This window comes from Apodemus sylvaticus, chromosome 10 (genome assembly GCF_947179515.1).
Source record: "Apodemus sylvaticus chromosome 10, mApoSyl1.1, whole genome shotgun sequence".
Classification (NCBI taxonomy): Eukaryota; Metazoa; Chordata; class Mammalia; order Rodentia; family Muridae; genus Apodemus; species Apodemus sylvaticus.
In genome coordinates this window covers 36,959,950-36,978,357 of record NC_067481.1, presented here as the reverse complement: position 1 = coordinate 36,978,357, position 18,408 = coordinate 36,959,950, and the positions used below count along the sequence as shown (strand labels likewise).

General features: G+C 38.5%; 1 protein-coding gene across 2 annotated transcripts in view; it reads right to left on the bottom strand.

Annotated features, from left to right (window-relative positions):
- Vmp1 (vacuole membrane protein 1) overlaps window positions 1-18,408 on the bottom strand; it is a 102,669-nt gene that overhangs the window by 60,982 nt on the left and 23,279 nt on the right. For both annotated transcript variants that reach the window (XM_052194321.1, XM_052194322.1), the window contains exon 6: window positions 2,083-2,250. In XM_052194321.1, coding sequence (XP_052050281.1) covers window positions 2,083-2,250 — 168 coding nt within the window. The remainder of the gene's footprint in view (window positions 1-2,082; window positions 2,251-18,408) is intronic.

Here is an 18,408-nt window from a genome sequence, read left to right as displayed (position 1 = left end):
GTACTGCTGCCAGCTCCAAAGGAAGCTTTCTTTTTGGCATTAGTATTAATCTAGCCACACAAATAACCTTTAAGAGAACAAAAATAAGTAACTGTATAGATAGCCTCTTTTATAGCATGTCCTTCTGTTATTCTAATAGTAATTTTTCATGATAATCTCCTCAGATCTATAAGACATAAAACTAACATAATGAATGTGTCTCCAGTGTTTATAAAAGAGCACCAGGAAACATGACAAGTCTTCCTGCCTTTCATAATCAACAACTCAACATAAGGCATTTCTTTTATAATTCCTTCAAAGCAAAATGTAATTGCTGGGCTGAGGAGTAGTTTTGTGGAAGAGTACTTGCTTTTAGCAAGCGCCAGGCTGAGCATTTCATCTCCAGAACCATAAGTGAGGAGGAAAAAGTACTAATATATAACTTTAAAAATTCTTGTCTCTTCCATAGCTGCTTTAGTGGTTCAGAGGACATACTTGTCTTCCAGAGGATCTGGGCTAGATTCCTAGAACCAAGACAGTAGGTCTGAACTTTAGTTTGGGACTTGACACTGTCTTTTGCACTCCATGGGTACCAGGTACATAAGTGATATGCATCATATAGACAGGAAAGATATTCATCCACATAAACACACTTTAACTTTTAACCCATAACTTAAAAAAAAAAATACACCAAAACCCTGCTTCTTCTAAGTTATGGTACCAACTGTTGTTTAGTGAATTAAGAATATATATATATTTTTTTTTTCCGAGACAGGGTTTCTCTGTATAGCCCTGACCGTCCTGGAACTCACTCTGTAGACCAGGCTGGCCTCGGAACTCAGAAATCCGCCTGCCTCTGCCTCCCAAGTGCTGGGATTAAAGGCGTGCACCACCACTGCCCGGCGAATTAAGAATATTTTTATTTTATTTATTTTGCTCGTTCTTAGAGATTTACCTGCCTCTGGCTGCTGAGTGCTTGGATTAAAGGCAGAATTAAGAATTTTTTAAATTTATTTACTTATTTGTATGTGCTCATGTCTACAGTCCACATGCACATGTTTGTACTATGTGCATGCTGTGCCTATGTTCCCTGCTGTGGAGGGCAGACTACAGCGTATGCGAAGTGCTTCTCTCCTACCACGTGGGTTCCAGGAACTAAACTCTAGATGCTAGGCCAGGCAGCAGGAACCTTTACCCAGCGAACCTCTCACAGGCCCCTGAGGGGAGACTTCTTTCACATGCTTTTATTTCCTAAGAAACTGCCAGGAAAAGAAAACTTAAGGGAATATAAACGCAATGAACTAAAGAGATAAACAATGTGTGCCCTAGTGAGGAACACTTAATCAAGATAAAATACATCTGCCACTGAAATGCTGCCCCACCCCCAAATAGTTCCTAAAGAAAATTTATACCAGGATAATGACTAGGATAACTAAAAACAGGATCACTACACAACCACAGTCTGAAATCAACACCATGGGAGCTTAGGGTATATGGAGAAAGGGTAGACCCTTTCACCAATAATGCTGAAAACGAAATAGACTTTCTTTCTTTTTTTTTCTTCTTTCTTCCTTTCTTTTTAAAGATTTATTTCTTATATGTAAGTACACTGTAGCTGTCTTCAGACACTCCAGAAGAGGGCATCAGATCTTATTACTGATGGTTGCAAGCCACCATGTGGTTGCTGGGGTTTGAACTCAGGACCTTCGGAAGAGTAGCCAGTGCTCTTACCACTGAGCCATCTCTCTAGCCCATACACACACAGTGCTTAATCTACCATAAAATACCAAGAACACACACAGTGCTTAATCTATAGTAAAATACATGACTACTTTTCTTTTTGAAAATTTTGTTGTTAGAGCAGTCTTGGGAAATCGCAATCTTCTGTCTAGCTTCCAAAGCACTGAGATCACAGGCAAATGCTATGCCACAAGGTCCAGCTCGGGAACTACGTAATGAAGGAGTCTTTGCCTTGGAAGTGTGCAGCAAGTGACTTCCCAAATCTTTACTGGGTAGGCCTTTGTGGATCACACTGTAGAAGGTTTGACACAGTGTCAAGACGGCAAGTTTGGTTTTAGGCAAATATGAAAATGCAGAACTTACCCACATGCAGGCTTCAATTCTAACTTTTGAGATGATACTCCACAAAGAAATGGCTCCTTCAGTGCCTTCTTCATCTGGGCAGATAATCTGGTCAGGATATGGTGGCTCAGGGAAATTAACTGAATTGCATTCATAAGCAGCTAATGTAACTGAAGCTATATGTGGACCCTAGAAAACAAATTGAAGAAACCTCTAAAGAGAAACAGTAATGCAAAAGGACTTTAATGCATCTCTCATCTCTACACCACACTAATCACTAATGTAATACAACTAATGTAATACAAAGCACTGCTTTCAGAGAACAAGATGCAACATGAACACACATTTTAAGATGCAGTTAGCAATTTGATAAAACAATCTTTCCCAGGCCTGCTTTGGGCAACCTCTCCAATATTTTGCTTGATCTTCATATTGTTTATTCAGAAGTACATGTTAGAATGTTATCCCTGTAATAAAACTTTTCTTTTAGGTATAATTTGAGATTATTACCTACCTTTTCCAGTGAGTTACAAAAAAAAAAAAGATGACACTGTATAGCCATAAAAATGAGTTAGACTACATTAATATCTAGATATGCAATAAAGTTTTATATCCAATGATGCACAATAGCACATGAGAAACCTCCTCCTGAAAATCAACAACAGGGGCTGGAGAGATGGCTCAGTGTTAAGCATGGCTACTGCTCTTGTAGAAGACTTGAGTTCAGTTCCTAATTCCCACCCACTTCAGATGGTTCACAAATGCTTCTAACTGTAGTTATAGGGGATCTGATGTCCTCTCTTGGCTTCTGTAGGTATTTGCACTCATATGTGCAGGTGCACACGAGCACACACATGCACACATACACAATTACAAGCAAAATAATTTGGAAAATCAACTATAGGTTTGGTAAAAACAGGGTTTGCTGAGATAGCTCAGTACATATGCTTACCATGCAGATATGACTGACTACGTGATTCACTTTCTAGAATTGACATAAAAGAATTAAGGAGTGAACGGGCTCCATAATGTTGTCCTCTGAGCTGGTGTGATGGATGCATGTTTGACACACACACACACACACACACACACACACACACACACACACACCAGACATACAAACACTAATTATGAATAAAATAAATATAAGAATTAGCAAAAACTATAAATTCCTGAGTTTCCTAAGCATAGATTGGTGGTTGTCTGTTAGAATGTAGTACTCATATCTGTTAAAAGAAATATATTTTTATAGAACAGGCTTATACATATGCCAAAATTTTGCTAATGACCATATTAGCAAATGGTGTGAATATTTCTGAATATGAAAGTTTCTAGTAAAGATTTTTCTACTGACTTTTCTAAAATGACTCAGACCTAAAGAAGAGTAGTCACTGTGCATTAAAGCCCTTTAAGGTCAGAGAGTAAATGAATTTGATATTTAAAAAGCCAGCTATAATGATAAGGAAATATTAAAGAATAAGTTCCACTGCCAGAAACTAAAAGCGAGAAGAAAAGAAATGACACCTACTACTTGTCTTGTCCTGAGACTTCTGAGTACACACTAATACTTGTAATTGTAAACAAATTATTTTAAAAAGAAAATATTACGGAAGTCCTATTTATTACCAAGATAATAAACTATTCATTTACTTAATAATTATTTATTTTTATTTTATGTACATGAGTATTTTGCCTGCATGCATCTATGCATGCCTGGTACCTGAGGAGGCCAGAAGGACATGAATTCCCTGGAACTGAGGTTAAGGATGGTTGTGAACTACCATGGGGGACTGTGAACAAAATCTGGGAGTTGTGTGTGTGTGTGTGTGTGTTCATGTATGTGTGTGTATCAACAAATAAATGCAGGTGCCCTGGAAGGCTAGAGGCATGGGACTGCCCTGGAACTGCAGTTCCAAGGAGCTGTGACACCTGCTGTGCGCTATGAACCAAGCTCCGGAAGAATAGGAAGCACTCGTAACTGCTTAACCATTTTCTCCATCTACTCTCCGTGTTTGTTTACTTATTTACTTCATTTTGTATATTACCTTGTTTTTAAAAAAATTTGTTTAAAAATCTACGTCTTTTTACTTTTTATTTTTAGTCTTGCTCTTTTAAAAAAATTTTAATTCTTGGAATTGCTAATATAACAATATTCAAGATTTAAAGCACTGAAAGTTTTAAAAAGAATATTTTCATTTTGCCTTTTTCTTTTAAAAATGTATACATTCTTTGGCAATTTCAGACATGAATCCTATATATCTAGGTTATATTGGCACCCCAAAATTCAGGCACCCTCAATCAGGTTTTTTAACATCATGTTTAACCACAAAACTAAAACTTGTTTGTTTTAGATATTATAGGGAAATAGATTCCACAACTGGAAGAAAAGGGTTCTTTTCTGACCTTACCAAAAGAGAAAACAAACATAGGAAACATTGAATTATAAGTTTAGATATTTAGATATTGTAAGTTTAGATATTTGTAATAACTGCAGAATAAGGAAGAAATGATATCTAACAAATCCAATATTAAAACAGTAACTGCAGGCAGGCATAGTAGGTGGGAAGCAGATCTCTGAGTTTTTGCCAAGAATTCTAGGCCAGCCAGGACTACATGAGATGTAGTTTCAGAAACAAAAACAATTTTAATCAGAGAAAAGACAAGAAAGACATGATTGCAGTAATTAAAAATGAATAAAATGCAAGAGTTTGACTGTTGTTTTCTTTTGGCTACAAATACAGCGGGATTTTTTTAAAAAAAAAAGGGACTGGACTGGGGTGTGTGTGTGCGCGTGTGCGTGTTTGTGTGAAAACAAAAGGTTTAAGGCAACAAGGTTTGGAAGTGGTACAACCCTTGCCTGGCAAGCCTAAGTTCCTACCAACTCCAAGCTCTGCTCTGGGCTGTGTGAAGCAGACACTTCTATTCCAAATTAAAATACAAACTAAATATATTACCCTTCAAAATAAACTTTTTTGATGTAGCTTTAATTTTAGTGATTCTAAGAGAGTAAGTCTCACCAATTTTAGAATTTTCTCCTACTGTTGAGGGGGCCCCCGCCTTGCATGAAAACACAAGGCCCTGGCCTCTCACATAAAGTGGGCATGGTGATTTACAACCTGTAATCTGGCACTTAGAAGAGACAGGACAGAATACAAGAAGTCTGTTTATTCCTAGCTACTTAGCAAGATCCGGAACAACCTAGCTGGGCAGTCTACATAAGGAGTCTCCTACCAGCAAGGGTCACATGAGAGACCCTTTGTGTTCATTCACTCAAGAGTGCACATTCTTCCCATAGCTGCACTAAGAAGTCATCATTACTCAGCGTGGAGGCTCATGCGGCAGTTTCCAGACACAATGAAAACTAAGAGGCCTGGCTAACAGCAAAGTTCTAGCCTTCCTTCCTTTTCACAAGCCTATTATTAGTAGGCCACACCTTGACATTTTAGGTTAGACTATATTTATAGATAGAAACCTTGCAGTTCCTTTCAACTTTACAGCTTAATTGTTCCAAAGATCAAACATGTGTTTAGAATAAAATAATTTATAAAATTACATTATATAAATATAAAATAATTTATAAAATTACATAAAAAGTCCTCTTTATAGTGCTGCAAAATAAGTGCTCCTTCCTGACTGTAACATCTCTCTAGCCTCCTAATTTATATTTTTTACTTTTAATTATACGTACGTACATATGTACGTACGTGTGTCTGTGTCTGTGTGTGTGTGTGTGTGTTACAGGACTGAACCTGTAGCCTCATGCATGCGATGCAGGTGCTCTGTCACTGACTACAAATCCATCTTTTAAGTAAAATTTCCAAAAAGTGCAAGCCTCACTACAATGTATTGTATGAAAGTCCTATTTTAGCTATAACAAAAAAATAAGTGAGACAATCCAGAAATTATAGAGAGAGGGGTAAAAAAAGGATTAACCGGATATAACCAGTAATAAAAAGCAGCCAGACTGAAGGATGCAGAGAGAAAGCACAGGGAAAGCCACACATCTTAATGACCTGAGGGATAAAAATCTACCAGTAGGATACACATAGGGGAGATATGGGCTTCAGAAAAATAATAAAAGAAAACAGTGGCCAAATTTTTTCCTTGTGGAACAAAGATCTAAGAATAAATTAAACCTTAGTGTGAATCAATTAAAAGAAAATAAAATATAAACTGTTGGTAAGAAAAGCATTACAGTCAAATGGCAGGTCTCAACCACAAGAAAAGCCTTAATCATCAGAAGGAAGCAAAAATAACACCATCCAAAGAGAGAGATAGGGTTAGACTTACAATCAGAAATAATGGGAACAAAAGATAAAGTTACTTTTATAAAATGCTAAAAGAATGCAGTAAAATATATGTAAATTAGAACTCATGGAAAAATACACTTCAAAAATCAGAAGAAAATTGGAAATACAGATTTTCCTCTTTATTTGAATCCTTCATGAGATAAAGCAGTGGTTTAAAGCAAAGGCTGGTCTGGGTAACAAAGCTCAACTTACTGCACTTGTTCTGCATGTCTGAAGCCAAGCAAATGACTTAGGGGTGGGGCTCAAGACCTGCAGAGAGGTAAAGTGAAGACAACAGAAGCACCAGAGGAAGAACATGGAAAGAGAGCACATACACTGTCAACTCACCTGCATCAGCACAAGGTATGTTATATCACAAGCCTCTGAGCAACTGTTACAATTTAATAAGGCAAAGATCAAGGTAACAAGAGGGGAAGAATAAAGCAACAAATACTCAACGCCCTGCACTTAAGTTCAACCAGACTGAGAATCACATTAGTTAGGAACAGACCAAATACACAAGTGAGAAGGCAAAGCCTGTGGACACTGATTAGTAATACAACCAGTTACGGACACCTGAGGGCTGGAGGGACAGCTCAGCAGTAGGAGCAATGAAGGCTCTCCCAGACCCAGGCTTGGCTCCCAGCACTCCCATGGTAGCTTACAGCTGTCGGCGATTCCAGCTCTAGGGATCTGACCCCCTTCTTCCTACTGCCTCAGGAAACTGGCATACACATGGTGCACATACATACACCCAGGGAAACACTCAAACATAAAACAAAACTAATTAAATTGTTAAAAAACTATCCAGTTAAAAGTCAGAGCCCAGTAAAGTAAAAAAGGTCAGCAAAGACAAAACACTTGAGAAACATCTTAAAAGATGGGGCGGACATTAGTATTAGACAGACAAGAACAGAGCATAGGAGGAACATGTCATAAAGGTAAATCTTTAGGAAGCTTTAGAAAATTTACCATGTATATAACAGGAGCAAACATGAAAAGGAACACGTAATAATCGACCAGAGAAATAAGCAGATTCCCAGCTACAGCAGGATTTCCTTTCCTTGTGGGCCCCAGGGAGCGGACAGACCTGGCTGCACTCAGGCTCTAGAGCTTCCTCCTCTTCCTCGAAAGTGCAATGACAGCTATGTATCACTGCACGGGGCTCATCACTGAAAATGTCACCCAATGTACCGGCTAGACTTATGTTAACTTGACTAAAGACAGTGTCATTTTAGAAGATTTTCTTGATTGGTATCTGATGTGGGAGGACCCCCCCCCCCCCACGGTTAGCACCCCTGGGCTGGTGGTCCTGGGTGCAAGAAGAAAGCCAGCTAGTGCTCCTGTTCCTGCTGCTGCTCAGCTCCTGCCCCCAGGCTCTTTCCTTGAGTTCCTGCCTGCAATGGTGTGTGAGCTAAGGATTGTTAAGGTGAACGAAAGCCTTTCCTCCCCAAGCTGTGGTCATAGTGCTTTATAACAGCAAAAGAAACCCTAAGTAGGACACCCATCTTTCATTAACTGATAAGGTAAGTAGAATGAAAATTCATACGGATACGGGAGATCTATGCAACAAAAGTGATAGAACAAGGTCAGTACAGGGAAGGGCTTTAGGGAAAAGTGGCAAATGAAGATTTTGTTTTTTTTCTCAAAATTCAAATATAGTCTTTCTAGCCAATAATAAAATTTTAGATAAATGTGACATTGGACATCTGGTTTTGTTTCATTATGAAATCCCACATATCTAGTCTCATAAGTTGTTTTTATTATACAATATTTTCCAAAGTTTGATTTGCAGAATAACTCTGCTTTGCTCAAGATAACAGACATTACACTTGCTCGGGCAAGGCTGCTGGGGTGAGGATAAACCAAAGTTAGATCAAAAGGCAGGATTTCTAACAGGAGTGGACATAATTATTTGTCTGTGAAAAAGGGTATTTTAAATTTCCTGGGGATTTTGTTTTGCAGCTGTAGCTGAATACCAGATTCTCGTCTCACAGCTTCTGAGATCACAGGCGGTACTATTCTAGACTCAGGTCTTTTTATACAAATCTTTTACATTACTACAATTTATATTCTTTCAGGAGTAAAGTACAAAGAAAAAACTTCCACCTTAGATTATTCTGTGAAATCAATTTTATTCTATCTTTAGTGGTGGTAATAAAATACATTTAGAATTTGTTTAGGCCATCATTTTTGTTGTTCAAAAACAAGTTTTCACTGTGTCACCCAGCCTGGCCTCAATCTCCTGAGTTCTGAGATTAGGGTAGGTGCCATCACATCCCAAAGAATACCAAATAAAAATAAATAAATAAGACTTTCATTTTGTGCACAGTGTGCAAGCGCAGAGGTTGGAGGACAGCTTCTGACGCTTTGCTTCCATCACATGACATGGGTGTGAGGACTGAGCTCAGGTCATCTTTACCTGCTGAGCCATCTTGATGGCTCAAAAACCATCTGTTCATAACTTCTGAGATGCTGTCAAACGAAACTGCCCTAATCTGTCTGTAAAGAGAAATTTTAAGTTGTGTTCTGATGATTATGTAGTATCTGTATAAGTAAGTCCAAAAAAAGATCTCCTGGTATCACAAACACAAATTAAGATCTTCATAAGGAGGGAGGCATGAATATACTCATAGTTCAATCAGTTAAATTTCTTTTCTTTCTTTCTTTTTTTTTTTTCTTTTTTCTTTTTTATATTTTTTGGTGTTTCGAGACAGGGTTTCTCTGTGTAGCCCTGGCTGTCCTGGAACTCACTCTGTAAACCAGGCTGGCCTCGAACTCAGAAATCTGCCTGCCTCTGCCTCCCAAGTACTGGGATCAAATGCGCGCGCCACCACCGCCCGGCTGTTAAAAAATTTCTAATTTTAAAATGATGAAATAGTATATGTAATTCTACTTTATTGTACAAAAAAATTTACACAAACCATTTTCTGGGTTTTCAAGTTTTCAAATTCTTTGTATGTACACTAGAACAGTCCACAATTTATTATAATCTCATTTAAGCTAGAAACTAATTTAGTCAAGCCTGTAGATGATGAAGACACTGAATGTGTGAGTGTGTAAATGTGTTGTGTGAGTGTAAATACTCCTAGGAAGACATGCTGACATGCTTATAGTTCTTATGGTCTGTTAAGAACTGATCAAACATTCCTAAAGACTGGCAGGCTTCCCCAACATCTGTCATGTCAACTCACAGCCAAATCTGTCATCTACATGCAGAAGTCAAGGGACAGCCCAAGGCAACATTTCCAATTAGTTTTGTCTGGAAAACTCAGGTCAAAGGTAACAAAGCTGAGGCATGCTCTGATTCACTGGGAAACCATGTGTTTGCCTCACTCTTCTCTACAGAACAAAAGGACCGTGCTGCTCTGGAATGTGATCATTAGGGATATCTGGGAGACAAACGCAGGATGACAAAGGGTTGTCTGCATGTCTGCAGTTTCTTTCGTCCTTTTTTAAAGTTTGACTTTTGGGGGACTCTAGAAGCCATTTCAACACTGGAATCCTACTCCCCCAAAGTTAAAAGTGGTTGCTTTTTCTCACAAGTCAGAGAACAACTTACTTAAGGTTGTGACTTACAGAAAGTACTTCTCAACAGGTGGAATATAGAACTACTCACCGAAGCTGACTGGCTCTTTTGTTTTTTGTTTTTTTTTTTAATTTTCTTCTTTCTTTTTTTAATTTTAATTTTATTTATAAGAATATTTTGTCCGTATTAGATGTCTGTGCCCAAAGAAGCCATGAAGTTCCCTGGGAATTCACTGATTTACAGGTGACTGTGACCTAGATGCAATGGGGCACTGGTCCTTTGGAAGGGCAGCAGGTCCTTTTACCCACTGGGCCATCTTCTCCAGTCCCCAGACCTGTTCTTTAGATTCTCTTTGTCAAGTCACAAGCTAGAACCCCCCTGCATCCCCAGCCTGGTTCTTCTCTGTAGAATGCACTATGGTTCGTCTAAACACAATGACCTGGGCATTAGTTCATGTGAGTGGCAGGTCTTTCAATCTGTTAGACTTTAACAAAGCATAATTAGAATTCTGTCTCATCTCCCCAATGTAACAAAACGTTTAAAAGTAAAACAATGGCTGTGGCACCTAGCACAAGAATATATGATTATATTTTAAAAGTACAAATTCATAGCTGCTGGCCAAAACAAAAGAAGCTAAACTATACTGTTAATTAGCTCATGAGCCTTCTGGAAGAAAGTGGACTGTACCAGAGTAGTATGCGTATAAAGAAATACTTCATGTTTTCTCTTTAAAATCAAGTAAAATTGGTTTTAAAGATTTACAAATAATTGTGTATCATTTTAAGTACAGTATGTCTTAATATATATTATATACTGTACAATGTATACAATATACATTGATAAGCTCAAGATTTTTAGCTGATGCAACGCCTCAAATGTTTATCAGTAAGCCTGAGGGGTCAGGCCTGGTGGCACACCCTTTACTCCCAACAATCAGGTAGTCAAGGCAGGCAATCTTTGTGAGTTTGAGGCCAACCAGATAAGCTGCTGTAGTGAGCTCCAGGCCAGCCAATGCTAAAGAGTGAAACTCCCTCAAAACAAAGAAAATACTAACAAGCCCTAACTGACCTTTTTCTTTCTTTTTGGAGGTGCTGGGCTTTGAAGCCAGGCCCTTGAGCATGCTAGGGAAGCCCTCTGCCACTGAGCTGCACCCTAGCCTCCTCTAAGCAAATATGGATCATGAGTTGATCTAAGTATTCAGAGCAAATGGGCGACATATTTAGGTAGAGAGCTATACAAGCTGTTTAACCTATTCTTTGAAGCTTTCTTTTTAAGCACACAATTATAAGTAGTGACCTAAGGGCAGGAAGCTAGCCAGTCTGCACAAGCCCCTAAGTCCTGGGGACCTCGGTTTCTGCCTTTGATGTGGTGATGCTCATGAGTTAACAGATGAGTCATTCCTTGGGGATAGAGAGGGAGAGGAGCTACCATGCCCTCCCTCATCACACAAAGGCTAACAGGCATTTTTTTCTAAAAAGAGGCTGCTGACTTTCCCGGACGAGCTCTTACTCAGAGTGTTCATGGCCACAGTCACCGTGCCTATACAAGTCAGTATCAGTGACACCAGAGTCCAATTTGGGGTGATTTCTTCCTTCTCTGTACTGAAGGACACGCAAGTGAGCACTGAAGCAATCATCAGAGTTGAAAAAGTAGTGAATAGGAGAGCTAGCAGGTTAGCTCTGAGAGAATCATCCCCACCATGGCATTAACAGCAGTTACTGAAACTACTTCCACACTTCACTGTACGCCATCTTAGTGACATTTTCCAAATATTTACTTCCAACAATACGGAATCAAGATCCGAAAGGTATCAGAAATATCTGTACTTAAGGAAACACAGCTTTAGAGCAGTACAGACAATGATTAGGTAACACACACAGAGAGAAACTTGGTGCTGCCCACACCCACAGCAATGTTTACCCAAGAGAAAACAATCAACATGCCAGATTTTAAAAAGGTACAATTTCTGTTTCACTTTAAAATAAAATAACCCAAACTTAAGAGTAAAACAGGCATCTGGACAGCAAATATTGTATTATTTGTTGCGTTTAATTTATGACAGAGGTTAAGGTATTTTGTTGAAATGATCATATTAAGAAAATGTCTCACCGGGTGGCAGTGGCGCACGTCTTTAATCCCAGCACTCTGGGATGCAGAGGCAGGCGGATTTCTGAGTTTGAGGCCAGCCTGGTCTACAGAGTGAGTTCCGGGATAGCCAGGGCTACACAGAGAAACCCTGTCTCGAAAAAACATAAATTAAAAAAGAAAAGAAAAGAAAAGAGAAGAGAAGAGAAGAAAAGAAAAGAAAAGAAAAGAAAAGAAAAGAAAAGAAAAGAAAAGAAAAGAAAAGAAAATGTCTCTTAATGAGGCATTTTCAATGGACAACACATCATGTTTACAATTTCTAATAAAACCTGGTCAATTTTATACTATAATCCAATAGTTCCGACTCCTCCTACTTTCACTTTGCTTTTAGAAGGGAGAATGCCAATACTTCAGGCACATTTTTTCTACTTTGATCCCCAAGTGTGAAAAAAGAAATCCTAGTGAATTAGGTTAAAGAGAACATTTGTCTGTAAAGTTAAGTATCTGATGCTTCCCAAAGGCAGAGTATAGAAACCAAGCTCTGTAAAATCTTTCTGCAGGAAAACGCTCCCCCTAGTGTCAAAAACTGTCCATACATCACACAATGGAAATTAGCCAATGGAATTATAGCTTTTGCTGCTGAGATATGGGCTCCCGAAACCAAGGTTAATCGACTCTAGAACTTATGTAGTTGAGGGTGGCCTTCAACTCCTTATCTTACCTTTACTGTGCTGAGATTAAATGCATGTGCCACCACACTCAGATTTCTTATTTAATTGTAAGACTTTAAACCATAACTTTGCTTACTCCTCCTCGACTCTGAGACAGGGTTTCTCTGGCTGTCCTGGAACTCACTTTGTAGACCAGGCCTGCTTCAAACTCAAGAGATTCACCTGCCTCTGCCTCTAGAGTGCTGGGATTAAAGGCGTATGCTACTTCCACCCAGCAGGCATTTTCTCTTTTTTATTTTTATTTTTGAGATTCACTAAGCAACCAAGGCTGGTGAGAATTGCTAACGGTGGACTGTGGATGTAGTCAGTAGTAGAAAATTTAGCAAGCATGTACAAGGCTGATAGTTTGATCTCTAGTACGGAGAAGAAGAAAAAGAGGTATAGCATACATAATGAAAATAATTGCTTGCTTTAAGCAATGAGCTGAGAAGCCAGAGATTACTGTGTTGGCAAAGCACCTGCTACACAGTCTGAGGACTTGAATTTGACTCACAGAACCCATGGAAGGAGCTGAACACAGCTCTTTGCATTTATAATCCCAGCACTCCTGTGGGGAATGGGGGTAGAAGCAGAAGAACCTGCTGGCAGTCACACAATCAACAAAATCCTGTCTCAAAAACAGTAAAAGATAAAAGGAGAGAGAAGACTGCAAACATGTCCTGTGACTTCCACATATGCACACATGCACTGACACATGAGCCCTTGGTGTCTCTGGTCTTTCTCTCTCTTACACTTATAAAAACATAAAATTCTGTAACATAGTGTTATTAGATGTAATAGCTGTCTAGATACTTTATGTGTATTTAACATCATGTCTGAAAAGATACATTCGCTATTTCATTTAATCCTCAAAACAGTCATGAGATAATTACCATCATTATCACCTCCACTTATAGTTGAATAAACTAAGGCTTAAAAGTTAAGAAATCTGAGCTGGAGAGATGGCTCACCAGTTAAGAGCACTGACTGCTCTTCAGAGGTCCTGAGTTCAATTCCCAGCAACCATGTGGCAATTCACAACGATCTGTAAGGGGATCCAATTCCCTTTTCTGGTGTGTCTGAAGACAGTGACAGCGTACTGACATATATAAAATAAATAAATCTTTTTTTAAAAAAAGTTAAGGAATATGCCAGGTGATGGCGATACATGCCTTTAATCCCAGCACTTGGAAGGCAGAGGCAGGAGACTCAAAGTTAGAGGCCAGCCTGGCCTACAGACTGAGTTCTAGGATAGCCAAAGTATACACAGAGAAGCCATTCAGAGAAAAACAACAACAACAACAACAATAACAACAATCTTAAATCCGCCAAAAATCATATAACTAATATTGGAGCAGACATTCCAACCTAGCTGCTTGACACTGCTTCTTTAATAATCAAAACTTCTGCATATTCATGACCATTAAAGGTTGGAAAACTAGATGTGGTAGTGCATACCTGCAATCCCAGTATTTGGGAAGCCCTGACAGGAAGGATGCTATGAGTTCAAGACCAGCCCAGGATATATAGCTGTGGGAACTGTTTCCTACATATGCAAGCCAATGGAAAAGAAGACTAACTGGTAATTTACTGATCCTTTAGAAACTATTTTAGATTTACTTTGTATGTATGCATGTCTTAGCTGCATGTATGTCTGTGAAACATGTGCTTGCCTAGGATTCAGGTCAGAAGAGGAAGGGCACTGGATCCTTTGCAACTAGAGTTACACACAGCCCCATTCTCTAGTCGTCTGTAAGCAAAACATGTATATATGAATATAGATAAATAACAAATCATGTCTCTAAGCTAAGAGTCATTTGGGCATTGGGTAAGGTTGCTCTATCGGCAAATACACAGGAGTATATTGATTGTGTTAGTGATGCCATCTAGTGGTGACCAAATATAGATGTACTAAGAAACTCTAATTGTTTTTCTCTCTTTTTTAAAAGATCTTAGGATTTATTTTGTTCTTCGTTTGTGGATGTTTTTCATGCATGCATATATACGTAGGGACCTGATGCCTATGGAAGCCAGCAGACAGCATTATATTCTCTGGAACTAGAATTATGAATGATTGTGAGCCACGATATGTGGCTGGGAATTGAAGCCAAGGTCCTCCACAAGAACACAGTGTTCTTAATTGCTGAGCCACCTTTCTTTCCAGCCCCCTAGGAAAATGATTTCAAACCTCTCATACATGACAGTCTTTGGAGAATGTGAAAAATGTAGTTTTTTTTCCCAAGAGGAAAAAAAGCTTATTCTCCTAGATACAAAAGTAGATGTTTAGGAAATTAGGAGAACAAGCGACCCAAGCTAGTGGTTCTAACTACTACCTACTGAACCACAGAGATGAATGCATTTGCTTTCACTCTTTGGTCCACAACCACCACTCCTATGTAAAAAGCAACTCTGCTTACTGAATGAGGAGGATTCCAACACACATTTTCAGTTTACAACTTTTCAACTTAAAATTTTAAACTTAAAAATAAGGAAAATGTTCATTAACTGAAAAATGACTTCATTTTAAGATCTAATATTTTTAGTCTCTTAAGTGACCATGTAGTGTACATTCATTCACAGTTAACAAAGTTTAACCACAGAAAGGCAACTTCCACCGTGAAAACCAATGGATATGAAATACAAAGCATTTTCATATTTCTAATTTTTAGTAGATATGATCATGATAAAGAAAAAAATTAATCTTCAGTTTTTTAAACTGCAAGAACCATAAGTCCTTACAAATAAGAACACATATATATTGCTACAAAATCTGCCAATAAGAGGACTGTACTTCTGACCAGACTACTTTCCTAACATGGTTACTTGGCCTCTAGACTGAGGGTTATATGATTACAAGGTAGAGGTGTCTATTTAACCACCACAAAGAAGTAGGTCATCAGAACGTTATCATCATCACATCTAAGTGAGGGTTACATAAAGGATCATAAAAGAAAGCACATTTAAGTGGGACTTCCCAAACACAATCGTATTACTTACATTAAAAAACAAGTGAGCTCATCATGATGGTGGTGCCCGTCTTTACTTAGTACTCAGGAGGCAGAGGAAGGAAAATCTCTGTAAAGTCCAGGACAGCCTAGTCTACACAGTGACTTCCAGGATAGCCAGGTATATGGTGACATATATCCTCTTCAAATGAACAAAACAACAATAAACAAAAGAAATGAAGATTGTCAGGTATAGGAGGTAAGGCACAGAGGTCCTTGCGCCATCAGAGAAGCAATAGAGAAATCAGAAATAGTAAACATGCAGGGTTATGGAGAGGAAGGTAGAGGTGTGAGGGGAAGGGGAGGGGGAGAGGAGGTAGAGGTGGAGGGAGGGAGGGAGAGGGAGAGGGGGAGACAGGGAGAGGACACCTGTTTTCAGAGCAGAGGTTGTTATGAGCCTGGTGACTTTTACATTATCTGTGTGGCCAAAATCATACTAGATCATCCCCAAGACCTTATCATGAGATTGCTTTTCTCAGTCAGTCTATATATAGAACCTATCTTTATGGAAGATGTTACATGTACTTACAAAACTTCAACATGGGATTAAGTTAATTATCATCAGGAAATTTTTTCACAAAATTATACTGTACTTAAATATATCCAAAGGAAACTAATTGGGGTCAGATTCTTAAAGTCTAAACCACACAGATTACAGACCACTGAGTTGTGCTGAACTGAACTGCCTCATCTTACATGAATTGACATATTGGTCATTGGGGTTGTAGAGACCCCCTGTACTTAAGGATTAAAAAGCTATTACAATCACAAAGGAAATGGTAAATTAAAAAAAATTATTCTGAGTTATTGGAGTAGCTTGTATTAAGAAAAATTCAAAAGGTAGCTCTGCTTTGCCTTTGGGTCCTATTTTCTTTCTTTTTTTTAAAAATTAGTTGCATTCACATTTAATTTTAACAATTTATATACAAATATACAAAAAAACTTCCCATGGAAACATCTTTGTATAATTAATGAATAGTTTCATGAGTTCAATGATTGTATCTCCACACTTGTAACTTAGTATATATATATACAATAGATATAACACTGAATGCAGTGAGAAAGATAACTTCCTCCCAACTGCTCTTGAAAAATGAGGGGCTAGAGAGATGGCTCAGCAGTTAAGTGGCTATGTTGTTCTTGCATAGGTTCCAGGTTCAGTTCTTAGTACCCACAAGACAGATGACAACTGTCTGTGCTCCAATTCCTCTACAGTCACCAGGTAAACACATGATGCAGATATACAAAATACTTATATACATTAAAAGTTAATGCTGAGAAAATTCTAATTACATTCCACCAAACAAGCACACTGATCAAGGGTAAAATGTTTATTAATAGAAACAAAGATTTGAGTTTTCCTTTATATTAATTCTATAATAAACTTTACTGTTACAAAACTATTATCATTATTATTATTATTATTACTATTACTATTATTATTATTGTATGGTGTATGCAATATGGGTCTGTGCAAGTGAGTATCTGTGTGCTATGGTACAGGTGGGTGCAGACATCAGAAAATAGCTTATCTGAGGATTCGAAGTCAGGTTCTCAAGGTTGTTCAGAAAGGACTTTACTCAATTATCTCTCCAGTCCTCAAATTTCTTTATAATTTGTATGCAATTTAAAAAGGACTCATTTGAATTCCTTTTAATGTTCAACAGAATCTGCTACATAGGCCGCTTTCCAGATGATTTTAGGTCAGTCATCTATTACAAACAAATCCCTTCATCTTGTTATTCTTTTTTTTTTTATTTGATAAATTTTTTATTTACATTTGAAATGATTTCCCCTTTTCTAGACCCCCACTCCCCGAAAGTCCCATCAGCCCCCTTCCCTCCCCCTGTTTTCTCACCCAACCCTTCCCACTTCCCTGTTCTGGTTTTGCCCTATACTGCTTCACTGAGTCTTTCCAGAACAAGGGGCCACTCCTCTGCTCTTCTTGTACCTCATTTGATGTGTGGATTATGTTTTTGGTATTCCAGTTTTCTAGGTTAAAATCCACTTATTAATGAGTGTATACCATGGTTCATCTTTTGAGTTCATCTTGTTTTTCTAAGAAATATCAGATGGTGGGTCTAGATAGGAACAGGAAAATAGGGCGGTGGTGACCCACATCTTTAATCCCAGCACTTGGGAGGCAGAAGCAGGTGGATCTGAGTTCAAGGACAGCCTGGTGTCACAGAGTGAGTTCAAGCAAAGTCAGGGGTACACAGAGAAACCCTGTCTTGAAAACACCAAAGCCAAAACAAAACAAAAAAATTTTGCTAGGTGTGGCAGTGTGTGTGTGTGTGTGTGTGTGTGTGTGGTGTGTACCATTAATCCCAGCACTAGAGAGGCAGAGACAGGCAGATCTCTCTGTTCAAGGCAGACCTAGTCTACAGAGTGAGTTTTCAGACAGCCAGAGCTACAGGGAAACCCAGTCTTGGAAAAACAAAACACAAAAAAACCACACAAACACATACACACACACAAACACAAAATAAAAAAGAGCAGAATGTCCTATAATCCATCTTTTCTTTTTCTCTTTCCTTCAACTTTTGCATGTGAATGCAATATTACACTACTAAGAATTTAGCAGTTATAGGACTGGAGAGATGATTCAGCTTAAGCATGCAGACTTGCATTTAGATGTCCACAGCATTTATGCAAAAAGCTGAAAAGGACGCTTGTGATCCCAGCACTAGTGGGGAAATACAAGAGGATTCCTGTGGCTCCCTGGCAAG